Raw genomic sequence first — 21,923 nt, forward strand, 5'->3', positions numbered from 1 at the left:
GACAGCTGAGGGTTTCTGTCCACTCCCTAAAAAGAGCAGAGCTCTGCTGGCGAGGTGGAGCAAGTCTTCCTACACTTGTGGACATACACAGCTAAGGCATACCTGAACATCCATGTATACAATGTGAATCTCTAAGGCTGCATTTACACCTGAGCGTAGCTTTTCAGGCAGAAAATTGCGCAATTTTACCGCGATTTGGCAGTGTTTTTTACTGCAATTTTGTGGCGTTTTTACCCCGGTTTGCCGCGATTTTGTGCAGAGCAAAAGGTCACCAAAGTAAAAAGCAGAAAAACGCCCAAATCTGCCTAAAAAAAGGTTCCAGAACTTGTTTGAGCTTCAGGCGTTTTGTAGTGGAGATGTGAACCATCTCCATATAGAATAATTGATTTTTTCCCCTCCAGCGTTTTGTAGCTTCAGGCTTCAAGCTACAAAACGCTCAGGTGTGAATGGCGCCTAATATTCATTTAATTGGACACCAATAAAGTTGAAACCATACTAATGCCGTGTACACACGACCGGACTTTGACAGCAAAGGTCCGGCGGGACGAATCCGCCGGACAATTCGATCGTGTGTGGGCTTCATCAGACCTTTGCTGTCGAAAAATCAGACGGACTTTAGATTTAGAACATGTTTCAAATCTTTCCGACGGACTTGAGTCCGGTCAAAAAATCAGTTTGTCTGTATGCTAGTCCGACGGAAGAAAACCGACGCTAGGGCAGCTATTGGCTATGAATTTCCTTATTCTAGTCCGGTCGTACGTCATCACGTACGAATCCATCGGACTTTGTTGTGATCGTGTGTAGACAAGTCCGATTCGACGGGACTTCATCGGAACTCCGTTGAAAAGTCCTTCGAAGTTGAGTCCGCCGAAAAGTGCATTACTCTTCTCAAATAAACCATACCAAACACATAGTTCCACAGTGTGGCTCCCAGGCTCTGGAACTCTTATGTCCATCTCTGGATGATAAGCAATTGAGAAATTCAACTTTCTGACCCCTTGGTGGGGGTGATCCGGAGGGTTGGTCTTTCCTGCTCTGCCCCCCCTTTTGGCCATCAGTGGGGTGACCGTCCTGTCTTCAATCTTCCTGGATGGATCAGAGCCAGCAGAGCCATACTCTCCTTGTTTTTTTAATAAAAACCTTTGATGTGACACAACAAGATACCCTCTTGTACACGATATCATAGATACCTTCACCACTTGACCCTGATGAAGAGGAAAAACGAACACTTTTGAAACGCATTGGGTATCACTCTGTTCATGTGCCCAAGAGTGATACAAAATTAGTGGTTGTGATGTCATGAGCATTGTTGTTTATATTACTTAACCACTTCCCGCCCAAAGATATCACATGACGTCTTTGACTTTCAGTGGGAATATCTGAATGATGCCTGCAGCTACAGGCATCATTCAGATATCCTTGTTTTCAGTCAGCGATTCTGTGCACCATAAGAATGATCATAGTGGCAGTTCCACCACTTGTTCTTTCTTACAGGCGACGGGAGGGGACAACCCCCCTCCCGCTGCCATCCGGTGCTTCTCCGGGCTCTCCCGTGCCATCGGGGACCCGGAGAAAGAATCGCCCACCGCCGGATGACGACCATAGAGATTTCCGGTGACCAGATGGTCACCAGTCATCTCTATGACCATCGGAGGCCTGGGCGTGACGTTATGATGTCACGTCCAGGCTTCAGATGTAAACAAAGCCACGATCGCAGTTGGCAAGCATGAGATCGTGGAATTTTTTTCTGATCTCATGCTTTCCAGCCTGGAGGAGAGATGCGGGGTCTTATTGACCCCGCATCTCTCCATAAAGAGGACCTGTCAAGAATGATTACTATTACAAGGGATGTTTACATTCCTTGTGAAGGGAATAAAAGTGATTAAAAAAAATAAATTTAAAATAAAGTTTAAAAATATACATATGTAAACGCTGTTCAAACCACTCATGTGAGGTATTGCCGCCTGCGTTAGAGCGCGAGCAACAATTCTAGCACTAGACCTTCTCTGTAACTCTAAACGTGTAACCTATAAAAAATTTTAAAGTGTCGCCTATGGAGATTTTTAAGTACCGAAGTTTGGCGTCATTCCATGAGTGTGCGCAATTTTAAAAAGTGACATGTTGGGTATCTATTTACTTAGCGTAACATCATCTTTCACATTATACAAAAAAAATTGGGCTAACCTTACTGCTTTGTTATTTTTTTAAATCATGAAACAGTTTATTTTTCCAAAAAAAAGGTGTTTGAAAAATCGTTGCGCAAATACCGTGCAAGATAAAAAGTTGCAATGACCGCCATTTTATTCCCTAGGGTGTCTGCTAAAAATATATATGTGTGTGTGTGTGTGTGTGTGTGTGTGTGTGTGTGTGTGTGTGTATATATATATATATATATATATATATATACACACACACACACACACACACAAACTGTTTGGGGGTTCTGAGTAATTTTCTAGCAAAAAAATGATGATTTTTACATGTAGGAGAGGAGTGCCAGAATAGGCCCGGTATGGAAGTGATTAATTTGCATCTGTTCAAATGTACTGTACCTGACACAGTCCAGTCTTTGTCCTTTTATACTTGGGTATAATAAAAAATATAACATTTTTATATCACAAATTGTCTTATGCTCAATTGGAGTTTCTGCCCCAGAAAGTCCCATTTGAGGGTCTCTGTTTGTTCTATGTCTATGTAGGGATGTGGGCAGATTCTCCTACACCCCACTAGAGTTCAACCAATTTATCTAATCAAAAGTAGGTACCAATTATTTGGTAAAATAAACATGAACTTTTTATTGCAGTCTCCAAGTTGTAGGAAGAAGGCTAAAGAACAAGTCAGGATATCTCAAGTGGTTTTAAACACTTCCTGTTCAGAGACGATCTATTTATAATATCTCTCTGCTCTTGAAAACTTTGCTGGCTTTGGCTTTTTTTAGATTAAGGTTCTAGTAGTATTTTAGATCTGATGTTCCAAGGCAGGATACAGGAGGCAGATAATGTGTGAATTTCGCACCAAGCCAGTTATCTTTCTTGGGTGGGTAGCTTCAGTTATTTCCTCATGACCAGACATTCTGCGGTTGATGTACTAAAGGCAAATAGACTGTGCACTTTGCAAAGTGCAGTTGCTCCAGAGCTTAGTAAAGGGATGCAAGAAGTCAGCAGAGCTTCTTAATCACGTGCAAGGTAAAATGCCGTTTCTTTTTTTTTTTACTTTTTATTTTCCTGGCACACAATTGGGTATTCTTTGCAAAGCAGAGCTTTACCTAATTTACAGTATGAAGCTTTGAAGCTTTAAAGCAACTGCACTTGAAACGTGCCTACTACTATGACTACTATTAACGATTTCCATTTCCTTCCTCTGCAGACGTGGTTGGTAAACCAACAATTACCGCCCCTACTTCACCTCCTAAGGAAAATGATACTGTCACCCTCACCTGTACCTCTACTAATGCAGAGAGGATTGTATGGAGCAGGGTCCCCTCTGGAGCCACCTTGTCTTCAGATAACAGGACTATCTCCTTCCTGAGGATAAACCGTATGAATTCTGGGGACTATCAATGTGAGGCTGAGAACCTTGTCAGTAAGAAGACCAGTGATCCTTACACATTGACCATAGCTTGTAAGTAACAAATACAACTGTGTATTAATTGAGGTTTGGGACTTTGTATGAAGCATACAGCTGGGGGATGACCATGATTCAAATTCTGTCTGACCAGTTTGTTATATAACTGTAATTACTAAATTTCAATACTATGCACATAAAGAGTATAATGGAATAAAAATGTATTCCATATATGATGTGTACAACTAAAACATCATAATAAGATAGCATAATAATCCATAATAATAATAATAATAATAACGTCAGACACATAACCCATGTAATCACACAATACATATATAAAAGTGCATGATTGTTACAGCATATTGCAATAAAACAGAATAAAATTGATGGAATGATCCTGACTGTAAACATGATAGTGGCATCAACATAGCTTGACGCGTTTTGTGGGTGACTTACACTCATCCGAAGCAGATGCTTGATATATATCCATAATTAATAAGTTGTGCACATTAATAATTGGTCTCAATGTAAGAGGGCGGGGGGGAACAAAAAGTATGGAAAATATCCACCCATACTTACAATATAGTTATGAGTCTGAAATAGAGTGATGAGAGCTGCAGGCCGGCCGAACAATTCACTAGTCCCGGGAGCGAGGTGGAAAACCCAAGATATTTGATGGAAAAACACTCAGGAGATGGATGTCACTGGACGTGAGGTCCCCCGTGGATGGTCAGGGGTGAAGTGAATGGCATAACCGTGGAAATAAGTGTTATAATAATTATGTGTATTATTACATATGGTATGAAGTGTACCTATTTAACATGGTAAAGTGTGGGCCAATGCTATCACTGAGAGGTAGTGAGTGAAAATGCCATATCTAAGTGTAGAGGGGAAATATAAAGGTGACTTAATGTACCCCAACCCATGGGGGCTACATGTGAAATAGAAACCATACACCAAAGGAAAGGATGAAAGGGAAAGGAAGGAAATTCTACCATAATACTACCTGGAACTCCTACGCCAACACACATGGTCCGTTTTGGTGTACAATGTCCAAAGATGCCAGCTACCACAGGGAACATCTGTGACCTTGTGCAGTGAAAAAAGAGGGGATTATGCCTTTCAGACCCACGTCTATCCTTGATTCTCCCTGATGGGAGAGCTCCTTACTGTGTGTGTTCAACAGCCTACATACCCTGTTTCCCTAAAAATAAGACCTAGCGTGTTTGTCGATGATGGCTGCAATATAAGCCCTACCCCCCAAATAAGCCCTACCCTGTTTCCCCGAAAATAAGCCCTACCCTGAAAATAAGACCTACAAGGACTTTAACTAGGGCTTATTTGGGGGGTAGGGCTTATATTGCAGCCATCATCGACAATCACACTAGGTCTTATTTTCGGGGAAACAGGGTATATGCCCACATATATATAGAGGGAGAGAGGGGCAGGGATAAGCATACCCAGGTGCTGTGTGCACCTGTGCCTCATCTCCTAATCCCATACTTTGATGTGTTTTTCCTCTATGTGTAGGGCTGCACTTTGAACACAAGAGGGAGCAATTGTTCTAAGACGACACAAATACAACTGTGTTGGGATAAGATGAAAATGACAATCAGTAGAATGTCTATTTTCTAAGGTCAGGTCAGTCACTTAGCCAGTCTTATATTTATCCAGGGTCACATAAGTGTCTATCACACCAAATTTTTTTTTTTTCTATTGACAAACAGCTTCTAGTTCTACAGCACCTTTGGAGCTACTCAGTGTCACCTGATTAAGTCTTGGGGATGAAACACATTGGGCGGAGTCTACATACAGTGATATCATTGCCTACAGAGGAGCCGGGTGCACACAACAAGTGGAAGCTCTGGAGCAGTCACTACATTTCCTCTATACTATATAGAGCAGGGGTAGGCAACCTGGGGCCTTCCAGCTGTTGTAGAACCATAGCTCCCAACTGTCCCTGATTTTGAGGGACTGTCCCTGATTTGGAACAATGTCCCTCTGTCCCTCTTTCCTCCTCATTTGTCCCTCATTTTGGTCTGATCTATATAGTTGTATATAAAATGCACTTTTTATGTTTCAAAAAGTGTTTCCCAGTGCTAAATCTTTCATCCAATTTCTAAATTGCTGCATTTGTACATTTTAAAAGCCAATATAAAGGAATAGTAGTGGATTCAATTAACCTTTTTTTTGGGTTAATTCTCCTTTAAGGGGGTGTGGCAGGGGCGTGTCCTATGCCTACATATGTTTGTTAGTAGGTGTCCCTCGTCCCCATCTCAAAATGTTGGGAGGTATGGTAGAACTACAAGTCCCATCATGCCATGGGAGTAACTAACTGCCAGCCTTAAAATGCCTCATGGGAAATTAAAGTGGAGTTCCACCCAAAAATGGAACTTCCACTTTTTGGATTCCTCCCCCCCTCCGGTGTCACATTTGGCACCTTTCAGGGGGGAGGAGGGAGCAGATACCTGTCTAATACAGGTATTTGCTCCCACTTCCTGGCATAGCTCACCGCGGGGCTTGCGGTGACCTATGCCACTTCCGGTGCCTACCCCGTCCTCCCCTGCTGTATTCTGTGAGACACAGAACACAGCAGGGACCTGAGATGACGCGCATCGTGACTCGTGCATGCGCAGTAGGGAACCAGGAAGTGAAGCCGCACGCCTTCACTTCCTTATTCCCTTACCAAGGATGGTGGCGGCAGCAGCCGAGAGCCGAAGGACGGATCGGCTTCGGCTGCCTACATCGCGGGCTCCCTGGACAGGTAAGTGTCCATATATTAAAAGTATTTGTAGCTGCTGGCTTTTAATATTTTTTTTTCAGCGGACCTCCACTTTAAGTTACATAACAGCTGGAGGGCCCCAGGTTGCCTACTGCTGATATAGAGCAATACTTAGTTCAAAGGGGTACTTAGCCTTTAAGTTTAATCTTGCATCGATCTTTCATTTGGCATGTTAAAAAGTGTGCAGGAGATGAGAGATGAGATAACAGCCCGTGGATGTGGATAGAGTTGCAGTATTGAAAACAGAAGAAGCGTCTCCTGGGTTCTGTAAAGTTCACCATACACTATACAATCTAATTGTACAATCTCCTTTAGATCTAACATCAACTATGTAGTGTAAGGGCCTGCCTGATTGGATATAGAGTGATTGAATAGATAGGTGTTTCCTCCTATTATAGAAATTTGGTAAATCTAAAGGAGATTGTACAATCAGATTGCATAGCGTATGGCCATGTTTATACACCTAAAATTACTAGTTGCGCTTTCAGTGCCATTAATTGTTAAACAACACATCAAACAGAGCAGCAAACACAAATTATGCCATGTGAAAAAACGAGGGGCAAACGCTGCAAAACGCACAGTAAAAAACACACAACCCACAAAATGCCAAAATCCCATTAACCATATGTAACCAACAGGCTGCCCTATGCGTGTCACAGGAAAAACTAGACAAAAAACGTTCGCTCCCACTATGCTAGATATGAATGGGGCCTGAAAGTGAAAATTGGTGCAATAACACAAGAACAATGAGGCTCCATTCACATCTACACGTTTCCTTGCATTTCAGAAATGCACTGCACCAAAAACTGCAATAAAAAATAGTCCTGAAGCTTCTTTGGGGCAATTGCTGTGTGTAGGATGGCCCATTTAGATGGACGGGCTGCCCTAAGTGTGATGAGTGGAAATGCTCCAAAATCACCCCCATGTGGGAATGCGAGTTCCTGCTATGCAGAGATGTGAACAAGGGTTGACAGCTGAGTGTTTCTGTCCACTCCCTAAAAAGAGCAGAGCTCTGCTGGCGAGGTGGAGCAAGTCTTCCTACACTTGTGGACATACACAGCTAAGGCATACCTGAACATCCATGTATACAATGTGAATCTCTAATACTCATTTAACTGGACACCAATAAAGCTGTAACCATACTAACTCTTCTCAAATAAACCATACCAAACACATAGTTCCACAGTGTGGCTCCCAGGCTCTGGAACTCTTATGTCCATCTCTGGATGATAAGCGATTGAGATATTCAACTTTCTGACCCCTTGGTGTGGGTGATCTGGAGGGTTGGGCTTTCCTGCTCTGCACTCCCCCCCCCCCTTGGGCCATAGGTGGGGTGATCGCCCTGTCTTCAATCTTCCTGGATGGATCAGAGCCAGCAGAGCCATACTCTCCTTGTCTTTTAATAAAAACCTTTGATGTGACACAACAAGATACCCTCTTGTACACGATATCATAGATACCTTCACCACTTCCCCCGATGAAGAGGAAAAAAGCACGACTTTGAAACGCGTTGGGTATCACTCTGTTCATGTGTTCAAGAGTGATACAAAATTAGTGGTTGTGATGTCATGAGCATTGTTGTTTATATTACTTAACTTGCATCTGTTCAAATGTACTGTACCTGACACAGTCCAGTCTGTGTCCTTTTATACTTTGTGATATTCAAATTTATATTTTTATTAAACTTAATTGTCTTATGCTCAATTGGAGTTTCTGCCCCAAAAAGTCCCATTTGAGGGTCTCTGTTTGTTCTATGTCTATTTAGGGATGTGAGCAGAGTCTCCTACACCCCACTAGAGTTGAACCAATTTATCTAATGAAAAATAGGTACCAATGATTTTATGGTTTAATGATCAACCGGTTCCACCCAGCCTAAGCATAATTCCAGGGGGAACCTCTCGTCAATATGGGAGGACATCATATGTTGTCCTCTAGGATTGCGGGGCCTTGCATCGGCACAATCCATCACCAGCTGCTGCACCGGACACAGCTGATGACTGATCACTGTACCGGCCTGCTACCGGTACCATGTGCACGCTGTAACCAATCACAGCAGGTCACATGACAGTTGTAAACAATGGATGGCTTCCTTTTAACCTATCCTTTGTATACAATTGTGTTGCTAGCTGTGATTGGTCAGTGTGATCACATGGTACAGACTGGGCCAATCACAGTCTATCTGTACCATGTCACAGCTAATCACAACAAAAGAAACTGAATGAATTGATTTCATTCAGTAAAATGCTGCAATGTAATGCACATGCTATAATGCTATATGTAAACATAATGTGTAAAAGTAAAAAAAAAAAATCCTGATCACTTCCCTAGAGTAGTACAATGTTACTATGGTAACATTATATTGCTCTGGTCAAAGTGTGTTAAAAAAAAAAAAAAAAAAACGGAAAAAAAAAAAAACACTATAATACAAAAATATAAATTAAAAAAATAAATATTTATATATTTTCGTACTGTCACCAGTCAGTGTCCCTAATCACCGTCAAGCTACCAATTATATGATGACACTGTACTGCATTGGTGACAGTATGAAAAAAAACGTTTAATTTCTTCATTTTCCAAAAACTTATGACAAAAAAATGACAACTTCAGAAAACTCGCCATGCCTCTTTCTAGATATCTTGGACGGTCTACTTTCCAAAAAGGGGTCATTTGTGGGATATTTGTACTGTCCTGATATTTTTTGGGCCTCAGGAAATGAGATAGGCCATCAGTGCATCAGGATAGATCAATTTTCAGATATACTGTATACCAAAGTTTGCGAACTCTATAATCTTCTTACAGACTATATAATATACAATGATTTGGATTATTTTCACCAAAGAGATGTAGCAGAATACATTTTGGCCTAAAATTATGAAGAACAATTATTTACATAATTTTATAACAGAAGCGATGAAGAAGCGTTTTTTCCCCCAACATTTTTGTCCTTTATAAAAAAAAACAAAAAAACAATGGGTATCAAATACCACCAAAAGAAAGCTCTAGTTGTGTGTACAAAATGATAACAATTTAGTTTGGGTACAGTGTTACATGACCGCGCAAATGTCATTCAATGTGTGACACCGCTGAAAGCTGAAAATTGGTCTGGGCAGGAACGGGGTGAAAGTGCCCGGTATTAAACTGGTAATAAAGGTGCACATAGTCTAAGTCCAGCTACATATTATTACATTTTTTAAATTTTTTTTTTACATTTAGATATGCTTTGTTTCAGTTCCAGAGCTGGGCTTCAATTAAAGTGTTTTTCTAATCAAAGCTTTCTATTTTTCTTTATTACTTCTACATTTGGATAGACTGGGGAATGATTGGAACGTCTGTCAGAGTATTTAGTTGTCTATGTACTCATTTGGTAGATTTTTCTACTTTCTGTCCAGAAGACAATATTGTCACTAGGACAGGAAGTGAGGGTAAATCTATCCCATAGGGACACACTTCTAATAAAAAAAAAAACATTTTCTATTAATAGAGTGAAGGAAGGCCAAAACCTCTGTTACCATTTTATTGGTGTCTGCCAACTCTAGGCCCAACCTATTAATTCAAATATAAATTATTATATCATATGAAAAACAGCTTTCCATTATTTGATTTATGTTTTAGATGCACAAAAAGGAAAGGAAAGATATGCAAGGTTGTTGGCTGTGTAACAATATATTGAGCCTACTGAAAAATCTTCTGTTTCTGAGGCCAGCAGAAAATAAAGCAGCCATCACACAGTATACATATTACCAAAAGTATTGGGACGTCTGCCTTTACACGGACATGAACTTTAATGACATCCCAGCCTTAGTCCGTAGGGTTCAATGTTGAGTTGGCCCACCCTTTGAAGCTATAACAGCTTCAACTCTTCTGGGAAGGCTGTCCACAAGGAGTGTGTCTATGGGAATGTTTGACCATTTTTCCAGGAGCGCATTTGTGAGGTCAGGCACTGATGTTGGACGAGAAGGCCTGGCTCGCAGTCTCCACTCTGATTCATCCCAAAAGTGTTCTATTGGGTTGGGGTCAGAACTCTGTACAGGCCAGCCAAGTTCCTCCACCCCAAACTCGCTCATCCATGTCTTTATGGACCTTGCTTTGTCCACATGTCCAAATCATTTGCTGGAGGGGGGGATTATGATGTGGGGTTATCTTTCAGGGGTTGGGCTTGGCCCCTTAGTTCCAGTGAAGGGAACTCTTAAAGTGTCAGCATACCAAGACATTTTGGACAATTTCATGCTCTCAACTATGTTAGAACACTTTGGGGATGGCCCCTTCCTGTTCCAACATGACTGCGCACCAGTGCACAAAGCAAGGTCCATAAAGATATGGATGAGCGAGTTTGGGGTGGAGGAACTTGATTGGCCTGCACTAAACCTTGTGGATAGCCTTCCCAGAAGAGTTGAAGTTGTTATAGCTGCAAAGAGTGGGCCAACTCAATATTGAACCCTACGGACTAAAGCTGGATACACACTATACAACTTTTGTTGTTTGATTTCCTTTAGATTTACCTTCAACTATGTAGTTCAAGGGCCTGCCTGATTGCATACAATTTGAAACAGTTATGCCGCGTACACACGGTCGGACTTGCCAACGGGACAAGCTCCGTCGTCATTTCCAACGGAAAGATTTAAGGCATGTTCTATATCTAAGTCCGTCGGAAATGCCGACAGAAAAAGTCTGATGGGGCATGCACACAGTCGGAATATCCGACCAAAAGCTCCCATCGGACTTTTTCTGTCGGGAATTCCGGCCGTGTGTATGCGGCATTAAGGTTTGAACTCATATTATATAGTTTTGGTAAATCTAAAGGAAAAAAATGTAAAGAAAATTGTATAGTGTGTATCCAGCTTAAAGCCTCGTATACACGGTGCGAAAATCAGAAGGGGATTGTCGTTTGACAGGCTGTTGTCTGAAATTCTTACTGTTAATAAGCTCCTTTAGACAATTGTTTTCGGCCAACAAATGTTGGATGACAGGCTAGTAAATATTTGGCGACCGACGGCTCCGCATCTGATTTTCCTATGGTCAGTAAACAAATCCGTCACACAAAAGTCAAAAGTACAAACACGCATGCACGGAATCAAGGAACGACTGGGAAGAGTTCGGTCTTGTAAACTACCATTCGTAATCTAGAATTAACATTCGTGATGCGGCAATTGATGAAATGTCAAAATTCTCATCTTCTTTAATGGGATAATAATGAAGCTGCTTTGCATGTAGTTATGCCAAACTTATTTTAAAAGCATTTGTTTTGTACGATCTGAAAATCGTGAATCAATGTTCACCAAACTTCTACTAACACGAAATTAGCAGAAGGGGCTTACAAGATCCTGGCACACGCCCTTTTGACAAAAATCAGAAGCTCGGTCATCCAACGATCGTACCATGTGTATGAGGCTTTAGACTGGGATGCCATTAAAGTTTATGTGCGTGTAAAGGCAGACGTCTCAATACTTTTGGTAATATAGTGTATATGTGATGGTAGTTCCATTCACTCCAATTGCTTGAAATAGTAGACATTCCTATCTGCTGCTATAAAGGGCTTCTCATCATACATTGCTACACCATATGGCCAAAGATCATTGGACACCTGACAATTGCATCTACTGTATATGAGCTTGTTGGACACTTGTTGGTTGTATTGTTTTTATTGTCTGGGTTCCCAAAGGAAGATTTTCCATCATTGCTCCACTGAAAGTTGCCACTGGAAAAGGAAGTTAGGAGAAATCTCTCCAACAGGAACATAGACAGCAATAATGTGTGTATGATGTTACTACCAAAAATAACAAATGTGTCAAAGATCACTGAATTGTGGATGTGAATGAGTCACCTGTGAAGTAAAATAAAAAAATGCAAAGTGCTCTAAAACGCATGTGAAAAAATCTCATATCCAGTGAAATAAATAACTGTATCCTGAAAGTGATCCCTATATCTTAAAAAATATGTATATAGCTAGGGAACCAACCTTATATGTAAACAATCGTGAGAACAATTATGGTGATCCGCATAAACAGTTGTTAAAATACATAAAAAACTTATGAAAAGTGAAGACCTGAGAGAAAAAAATCTTAATGTGAACTATTGATGTAAATATTTTTGTGAAATTAACCCCCGCCTGTGGGCATTAAACAATCACATTAAAAGCAATAAATGTAAAACAGTCCATGTGTGTGTAAAAGCAAAAAAGAAATATATAAAATAGAGCCAGTAATAAAATAAATAGAAAAAGTCCGCAAAAAAGTCCCAAAAAGTGTGTCCCACTGGTGAAGGGAAAACGTAGTCACAGCTTACAGCTTGGGATGTTCCGTCCTTCACTACACCCCCACTCGTGTGTACACTTACCGGACTGCCTAACCCCTGCAGGGGTAAAAGGCATATGCAGACAGTCCTGCGGTGGCGGAACCGGGAAGTGATCCTCCGTCCAGGGGTGCTATATCCTGCTCCGGCGTGATGTTATCCCCAATGATAGTTATCCATATGAAGTGAGAAAAGAAAACACTTCATAGTGTGAATCCATAAAAAGTAGAAGTTTTATTTAGAAAATCCATATAGTAAAATTCGTAGAAGTACAGTCCATAAACTAAAGCTAAAAACAGTGCTCAGATAACCGGCTCACAACCGAGGGGCAGCGTGGTGAGGCGTGCGTTCCACCGCCCAACAGCTGAAACCGGAACTAACACAGACAAGAAGAGAGATGCTGACGTGTGCGTATCACGAGGCCACGCCTTACGTGTTTCGTCATCAAGACGTCATCTGAGGCGCGGCCATCTTGGTACTCCACACGTCTATATAGGGAAACGGAGGTGCCATTTGGCCAATCGGATGCTTGAAAACCGCCCCTTTGACTCCCCATAAGAGACCAATTACGATCCTTATTGCTGGTCTAGCGCCATCATGTGGAGGAAATACATAATGGTAATTTTAGGCGCCTCCGTTTGACAATGGAAGCCGCAGCATAACATAACATTCTAGGCAAGTCATAAAAGTAACACCACCCACGTAACCTATATTATCGAATGCCCCTGCCGGCTGCAATATGTGGGCAGGACTACTAGACCCCTTTGTGTACGGATTAGGGAACATATTAATAACATTAAAAAAGGGTTCCCCAAACACAACCTCTCCAGACACTTCGATGAATTTCACCACAGGGACCCGTCTGGCCTCATTTTTTACGGGATTGACACCATAAAAAACCATTGGAGGGGGGGTAGCAAGAGGATATTGATATCACAAAATGAAACTAGATGGATACATCGCTTGGATTGCCTTGTCCCCAGGGGCCTGAATGTAGAGATAGACCTAAACTGCTTCTTGTCCAATTTCTAAGGGTCTCCTTTCCACTAAGTCAACACCACTCCAAAAAAAAAAAAAAAAAATTTTTCCAGTGCACCATTTTGTGATTGAATCCTGGGCTGTATATATTTATACTTACATTTTTCATTCAAGTTTTTTAATCAGATTTTATCTATTTTTAACTCCCATTTACATTAATGCGTAAGTCCCTGCACTTTACATGGCTCATACTGTACCCTTCTAATTAGTACCATAGATTAGTATATAGGCCCTCAATCAATTTTCAATTAGATATTATGTTGTATTCTTCTCTCAACATTTTACACGGATTTTTTACGGGTCCGTATTGTGAATATGAATTCCAATAGTACCACAGATCAGAATACAGGCTTCTACTCAATTTGAGTCATGTAGATTTGTTAAACCCTCTTTTAAATATTCCTTAGACCTTTTTTCACGAATGTTAATATATTCTTTATGTAGGCCTTGATTATGTATGTTTTTTGGTTTATGGAGCATAGAAATATCTATATTTTTTTATGTGTATTTTTATTGCTGCCCCCAACATTTTTTGGCTTATACCACCCTTTAGATTTTTTCATATATATCAGTAAGTATTTTTCATATATGTTAACTTCAGATCTTTTCATATATATCAACCAGAATTTTTTCATATATATCAACTAGAATTTTTATTTTATTTTATTTTTTATATTTTTTTATATTTTTTTATATTTTTTATTTTTTAATAAATTCTCCTCTCTTATTTGTTTTTGTTTTTGGCCCCTCCCCCCCTCCCCTTTTTTAACTGGAGTCACACATCGTTGGGATATGTAATATAAAATGCATCTGGTAGGAGGGGACGTCCCCTAGCTGGCTGTTTACTTTTATGACTTGCCTAGAATGCTATGTTATGCTGCGGCTTCCATTGTCAAACGGAGGCGCCTAAAATTACCATTATGTATTTCCTCCACATGATGGCGCTAGACCAGCAATAAGGATCGTAATTGGTCTCTTATGGGGAGTCAAAGGGGCGGTTTTCAAGCATCCGATTGGCCAAATGGCACCTCCGTTTCCCTATATAGATGTGTGGAGTACCCAGATGGCCGCGCCTCAGATGTCATCTTGATGACGAAACGCGTAAGGCCTGGCCTCGTGATACGCACACGTCAGCATCTCTCTTCTTGTCTGTGTTAGTTCCGGTTTCAGCTGTTGGGCGGTGGAACGCACGCCTCACCACGCTGCCCCTCGGTTGTGAGCCGGTTATCTGAGCACTGTTTTTAGCTTTAGTTTATGGACTGTACTTCTACGAATTTTACTATATGGATTTTCTAAATAAAACTTCTACTTCATTCACACTATGAAGTGTTTTCTTTTCTCACTTCATATGGATAACTATCATTGGGGATAACATCACGCCGGAGCAGGATATAGCACCCCTGGACGGAGGATCACTTCCCGGTTCCGCCACCGCAGGACTGTTTGCATATGCCTTTTACCCCTGCAGGGGTTAGGCAGTCTGGTAAGTGTACACACGAGTGGGGGTGTAGTGAAGGACGGAACATCCCAAGCTGTAAGCTGTGACTACGTTTTCCCTTCACCAGTGGGACACACTTTTTGGGACTTTTTTGCGGACTTTTTCTATTTATTTTATTACTGGCTCTATTTTATATAATTCTTTTTTGCTTTTGCACACACATGGACTGTTTTGCATTTATTGCTTTTAATGTGATTGTTTAATGCCCACAGGTGGGGGTTAATTTCACAAAAATATTTACATCAATAGTTCACATTAAGATTTTTTTCTCTCAGGTCTTCACTTTTCATAAGTTTTTTATGTATTTTAACAACTGTTTATGCGGATCACCATAATTGTTCTCACGATTGTTTACATATAAGGTTGGTTCCCTAGCTATATACATATTTTTTAAGATATAGGGATCACTTTCAGGATACAGTTATTTATTTCACTGGATATGAGATTTTTTCACATGCGTTTTAGAGCACTTTGCATTTTTTTATTTTACTTCACAGGTGACTCATTCACATCCACAATTCAGTGATCTTTGACACATTTGTTATTTTTGGTAGTAACATCATACACACATAGTTGGACAGCGCCAATTCCCCTTCCCAGAACAACTTTAATATTTTGGATCTCACTTCGGTGATTTTCACGTATAAAGGGGGGCAGCAGTCCTTTCTTTTTCCACATTCCTAAGCGCGGAATTTTTGTTATTCATAGACAGCAATAAACAACATACACATCATGCAGAAGCTATCTATTTAAAGCAAAAAAAAAAAAAGTTTTTGGCTAAAGTTTCACTTTGAATGTACTCAGAACTCAGAAAAAAAAAGTTACTGAATTAGCAGAGAGGTACTACTGCTGTTATACTAACACTGGAGTTTTTTTTTATTGCAGATGGCCCAGAAAATGTGAAAATAATTGTCCAGTCACTCGGTTATTCTGCCATTTTATTAACGTGTTCTGCTGATTCTGTCCCACGGCCCAGCTACCAGTGGTTTAATGGAACATACTTAATTGTCCAGGAGAATACATTCCATATAGATGGAGCAAACTTGGACAATGAGTTGACCTACACATGTGTGGTCAGTAACCCAGTAACTCAGCATACTGCCACAGCTTCTTTATATATGAAGGCAGATATCGGTAAGTTCCCAAGCATTTCCTGACAGATATGGTACTGTTCAATAGTGATAGGTTTACAGGTTAGAATAAAGTACCTCCACCAGACACAGCAGATAACTTATCACTGTACAGGCCTGCTGCCAGTACCATGTGATCGCTGTGACCAATCACAGCAGAGCACATGACAATTGTAAACAATGGATGGCTTCCTTTCATGCCATCCATTGTATGCAATTGTGTTGTTAGCTGTGTTTGGTCACTGTGATCACATGGTTCAGAAAAAGGCCATTCACAGCCGATCTGTACCATGTGATTAGCTTTGACCAATCACAGCTAATTACAACAAAAGACACTGAATGAACCAGTTTGATTTAGTAAAAATGGTTGCTTATACCAATGAAATCCACTAGTATAAGCAATTTATAATGTGTAAAAAAAAAAGAAATACATTCGCCGTGACAGCGCAGTGGTAGTTCTTTGAGAACTACAAGTTGATAGCTGCAAAGGCTGCCGGACCTTGTAGTTTTCCATTCACAGACATTGTGAATGGAAGACCCTCGCTAGCTATCAGATCTGGGAATCAGGGGCTGCAGGGGCCGGTCCATTTGTAACACGTTACACCCTGAATATGGGTGTAACATGTAACGAAAGGTGAACTTATCCTTTAAGCTTTGACAAAATAATCTGGAAGCTGATTGGTTTTTATGCAGAGCTTCACCAGATTTTGCACTCTTCAATTTTAGTAAATCGACCCCAAGGTGCCTGTTTACCAGCAGCTGCATTACCTGGTGCACATTTATCCTACTGCAAATATGGCGAGTGGGACTGTGGAATGGTGAATAAAATCCCATCAACTCTGACTTGGGAGCAGTGGCGGCTGCTGGTATCAAACCCCCCCCTCCATTTGGTTGGTCGGTCAGTCAGTCGGGTCACAGGCAACCCTCCCCCCCGGTCGGTAAGCCCCAGCCCCGCACTCACCCCATCTAGGTCATGGACAACGCTTCCTCCGGGCGGAGTCTCCTCCTCTCCTCCACCTGGTGCTTCCCCCTGCCTCTCAATCCCTCCTCCTCCTCGGCGGCCAATAGGATCGCGTCTCCTATCGACCAATTGGGTAATGGGTCTCAGGATCCATTTCCTGATTGGCTGGGAGGAGAATCAGGAAGACAATAGTGAATATTATGGTATTTTTGAAACAATAGAATAGTAAGACTATAAATATGCCAAATGAGAACAAAGTCATAATAAAAATTGATATACATTTTATTACACATAAAACGTCGTCATAAAGACAATATATTAATTTGCTATTGTCACACCCTTTTTTGAAGTCTAGGGCTCTAATCACGTGCTTTAAAAAAAAACAAAAAAAACATTGGAATCCATGCGTCCGGTGTTCTGTCGAGAAGTGCCCCCCATCGAATAGTGCCGGTATGTACTGCGCATGCGCTGTATGGAACAGCACAACAGCTGATTTGCCAATCAGCTGGGCTGATGTAGCCAGATGCGCACATCGTAGGAGGTATCTCTCGATGGGAGATACTATTTAACCTATAAACCTATACAAACAGCGGGGAGACCATAGTTCTCAGATTGTGTATCGCTGCTGCTGGAGGACGGCTAGTGTCTGTGTTGAAGAGCTGGTTTTGTCTGTGTTGCAAGCCGCCTTTTCACACAGGTAAAACCAGCTGTTCAACACAGCAAACCCGCCTTGCAACACAGACAAAACCGGACCATCAGCAAATTGTAAAGCCGCCCCGCAACAGTGAGGCACAATGTGAGAACTACGGTCTCCCCCCTGCTGTTTGTATAGGTTTCAATTGTGGCTGTGAAATGGTATATCCCATCAAGAGATACCGCCTATGATGTGCGCTTGCCCATGGTTGATGGCAAATCAAAGCTGTAGTGCGGCTCCGTCCTGCGCATGCGCTGGCACTATTCGATGGCGGGCACTTCTCGACAGAACACTGGCATCCAACATGTAGATTAGGGGGGTGGTGCCCCTGTGCCCTGCATTACGGGCTGCCACTGCTTGGGAGAATATCTATTACTTCTTCAGTGAACAAATTGCCCAGGGACTCATTGATGCTGTAAATATACCCCTTTAGGTGCATTGAGGTAACATTACTCAACCTGTGTCAACACACATATGCTGAAATGATTTAACTGAAATCAGGATACAGAAAAAAATACATTTTTTGATGTTACAGAAGAATGTCTATCACATATTTGGTTTAATCATTTGGATGTAGATACACTTTTATTTTTTATTATCATTTTTATTTATTTTTTTTGTTCAATGGCAATTGTTTTGTTACAACACCAATTCACCTTTTTCTCTTGTTATTTCCCTCTATCTGTTCTATTTTGTCCCACAGCTACAGCGCTATGTCAGACCTCTGGAAGTGGACTTGGCGTTGGGGAAATTGCTGGAATTGTCCTCGGCACAGTGTGTGGACTATTCATCCTTGAAGTCATTGTGTACTTTGTTCTAAAGGCAAAAAGAAGTATAGTATTCTTCTTATATCCCTGTTTGAGTAAATTTCATCATAATATGTCAATTACTGCATATTGTTGATCAGATCAGCAAGGGAAAAAAATATGTAAAACCCTTAAATAATTACATATTGAAGAGAAAGTAATCGGTCAGGTATTCAAATGATGGAGTTCAATAGTATCTTCAATTCAAATCTGGGTTTGAACATTAGCTGCCACATACAGACTAGGGATGAGCTTCGTGTTCGAATCGAACGCATGTTCGACTCGAACATTGCCTGTTCGGTCGTTCGCCGAATTCCAAACGATATGGGCCGTTCGCGCCAAATTCGAGTGGTGCGTCACGGCCTATAATTCACTGAGGCATCGCAGTGCATTGCTGGCTGATGATTGGCCAAGCATGCACTATGACCCGCATGCTTGACCAATCACAGCGCCAGCTGTACAGAGAGCCGTAATTGGCCAGAGAGACAGAGAAACAGTGTCATTTGATTTAAGTTAGAGTAGGCAGGAGAGTCAGTTAGCTGCACTTAGTGTATTATGTATACATCCTAGGTGTTGTATGTATATATATATATATATATATATATATATATATATATATATATATACACTGTATTCAGTTTAGCTAGATCCGTACCTGTTATTCTCTTCCTACTACTGACAGGCAGGCAGGTGTTTTTACAGTATTTACAGCTACCTGATTTGCTGGTGTTCTTCTGTTCCTATTAGTCCTATTAGCTACAGTATTTACAGCTAGTGTAGTGCATCCTCTGCACAGTGCGCACCTAAAGCTACCTGAAGAAAACTAGTGTTCTTCTGATCCTATTACTACAGTACTGCAGGCAGCTACAGTACTTACAGTTAGTGTAGTGCTTCCTCTGCACAGTGTGCACCTAAAGCTACCTGAAGAAAATTAGTGTTCTTCTGATCCTATTAGTACAGTACCGCAGGCAGCTACAGTATTTACAAGTTAGTGCACTGTGTCCTCTGCAGTTTGCACCTAAAGCTACCTGAAGAAAATTAGTGGTGTTCTCATACTAATAATACTACAGGCAGGCAGTTGATTCTGCTAGCTGCAGTATCAATATATATATACATCCCAGTGTTGTGCAGCTACATCTCACTGCAGGCCATTAGTATGTCTGGAAGGCCAGCAAGGAGAGGCAGACAGTCACAAGCCAATAAAAGAGGGCAAGCAGGCTCTGTGTCTAGAGGCAACAGTGCTGGTCGTGGAGACGGTGCATCCTCATCAGCACTTGGCCGTGGGACACGCTTGTCCTTTTGTTCGGCAGCTGGCCGTGTTGAGCCACAACATGCGGAAGACTTGGTAGAGTGGATGACCAAGCCATCCTCATCCTCCTCCATTCTCTCTCCCCCAGGCTCAGGGTACTTTGTCTGGCAAAGCATCTGCCAACGCAGCCTCTTCCCTCGGCTCAATGGCATCAGTCACTCCTTCCCTAGCCCCACTATGTCCTCCTGAGGAGTCCCCCGAACTGTTTGACCACAGTGTTGGGTACATGCTCCAGGAGGATGCCCAGCGTTTTGAAGGCTCCGATGATGGTACCCAGCTAGAGGAAGGCAGTAACATGAGCCCAGAGAGAGGGGGTGCCCAAGAAGGACAGCAATCTGGCAGTCATGTTCCTCCAGCTGCAGCATACTGCCAGCTTTGCTCCAGTGATAAGGGGGGAGGGGATGATCAGGTCACTGACTCCACGTGGGTGCCTGATAGGAGAGAGGAGGAGGAGGAAGAGGAGGAGGCACATCACTAACGAGGCTGGATGCCCTCCAGGGGCCAGCTTAAGGGCAGCACACCGACTGCATCACACCGCAGAGCTCAGCATGTGCAGGGCGCTGCTGTCTCTGTGCGTTATTCCAAAGGTTCTTTGGTGTGGGCCTTTTTGGAGATGAGTGCATCAGATCCCACTGCTGCTATTTGCAACATATCTCTCAAGCGTATCTCTCGTGGCCAAAACATCTCCCGTTTGGGCACCACATGCTTGACCAGACATATGTTGACCTGCCATGCAATTTGTTGGCAAGCGTACGTAAAAGACCCACACCAAAGAACAAAGAGGACCTCTCCTTGCTCCTCATCAGCTGGGATCTCCAACCCCACTATACCTTCAGTCCTCTCTGAGACCTGCACTGAGAGGAATGAAGGTATAGAATTAGGTGTGTCACAGCCAAGTACTTGGGGGCAATCTGCTATCAGTACACCAACGTCAGATTGTACCAGGCAAATTTCCCTGCTCCAGCTGCTGCACCGCCGAAAGAAGTTCACTCCCAGCCATCCACATGCCCAGCGGTGGAATGCTAGCTTGGCTAAATTGCTAGCACTTCAACTGCTGCCTTTTCAGTTGGTAGACTCTGCCCCCTTCTGTGAGTTTGTGGAATGTGCAGTTCCTCAGTGGCAGGTTCCCAAACGCCACTTTTTCTCACGGAAGGCGATTCCGGCTCTCTACCTGCATGTGGAAGGCAATGTCTTGGCCTCGCTGGACAGGGCGGTCATCAATAAGGTGCATATTACCGCTGACTCATGGTCCATCAGGCATGGACAGGGACGTTACCTATCTTTCACCGCGCACTGGGTGACTCTTTTGGCAGCTGGAAAGGATGCAGGACAGGGTGCAGTAGTTTTGGAGGTTGTTCTGCCACCACGCCTCCAAAATACTACTAGTGGTGATTCTGCCACACCTCTCTCCTCCATCCCCTCCTCTTCTTCTTCCTCCATGGCCTCTTCCTGTGCTGATTTGACTTCGGAACCAGCGGTGCTCCGTAGGTGTTCAAGGGGCTACACAAGCACGCAGGCCAAAAGATGCCATGCGGTGCTTGAGCTGGTGTGCTTGGGGGACAGGGGTCACACTGGGGCAGAGATTCTGTCAGCTCTGCAGGGGCAGGTTCAGAGGTGGTTGACGCCATGCCAGCTTAAGGCAGGTATGGTGGTTTGCGACAATGGCACCAACCTCCTCTCCGCCCTCCGACAGGGACAACTGACCCATGTGCCCTGTTTGGCTCACGTCCTTAACTTGGTGGTGCAGCAGTTCTTTAGCAGGTACCTGGGATAACAGGATGTCCTGAGGCAGGCCAGGAAAGTCTGTGTGCATTTCCGCAGGTCATATAATGCCAGGGTCTGGCTGGCTG

At 42.4% G+C, this 21,923-nt stretch overlaps 1 protein-coding gene across 1 annotated transcript in view; it reads left to right on the forward strand.

The window, feature by feature from the left end:
- Positions 1–21,923, forward strand: part of LOC141110641 (cell adhesion molecule CEACAM8-like) — a 58,478-nt gene that overhangs the window by 16,481 nt on the left and 20,074 nt on the right. Inside the window, exons 3-5 of the mRNA XM_073602109.1 lie at positions 3,367–3,621; positions 16,059–16,307; positions 18,662–18,790. Coding sequence (XP_073458210.1) covers positions 3,367–3,621; positions 16,059–16,307; positions 18,662–18,790 — 633 coding nt within the window. The remainder of the gene's footprint in view (positions 1–3,366; positions 3,622–16,058; positions 16,308–18,661; positions 18,791–21,923) is intronic.

The sequence above is a fragment of the Aquarana catesbeiana genome, linkage group LG10 (assembly GCF_042186555.1).
Source record: "Aquarana catesbeiana isolate 2022-GZ linkage group LG10, ASM4218655v1, whole genome shotgun sequence".
Classification (NCBI taxonomy): Eukaryota; Metazoa; Chordata; class Amphibia; order Anura; family Ranidae; genus Aquarana; species Aquarana catesbeiana.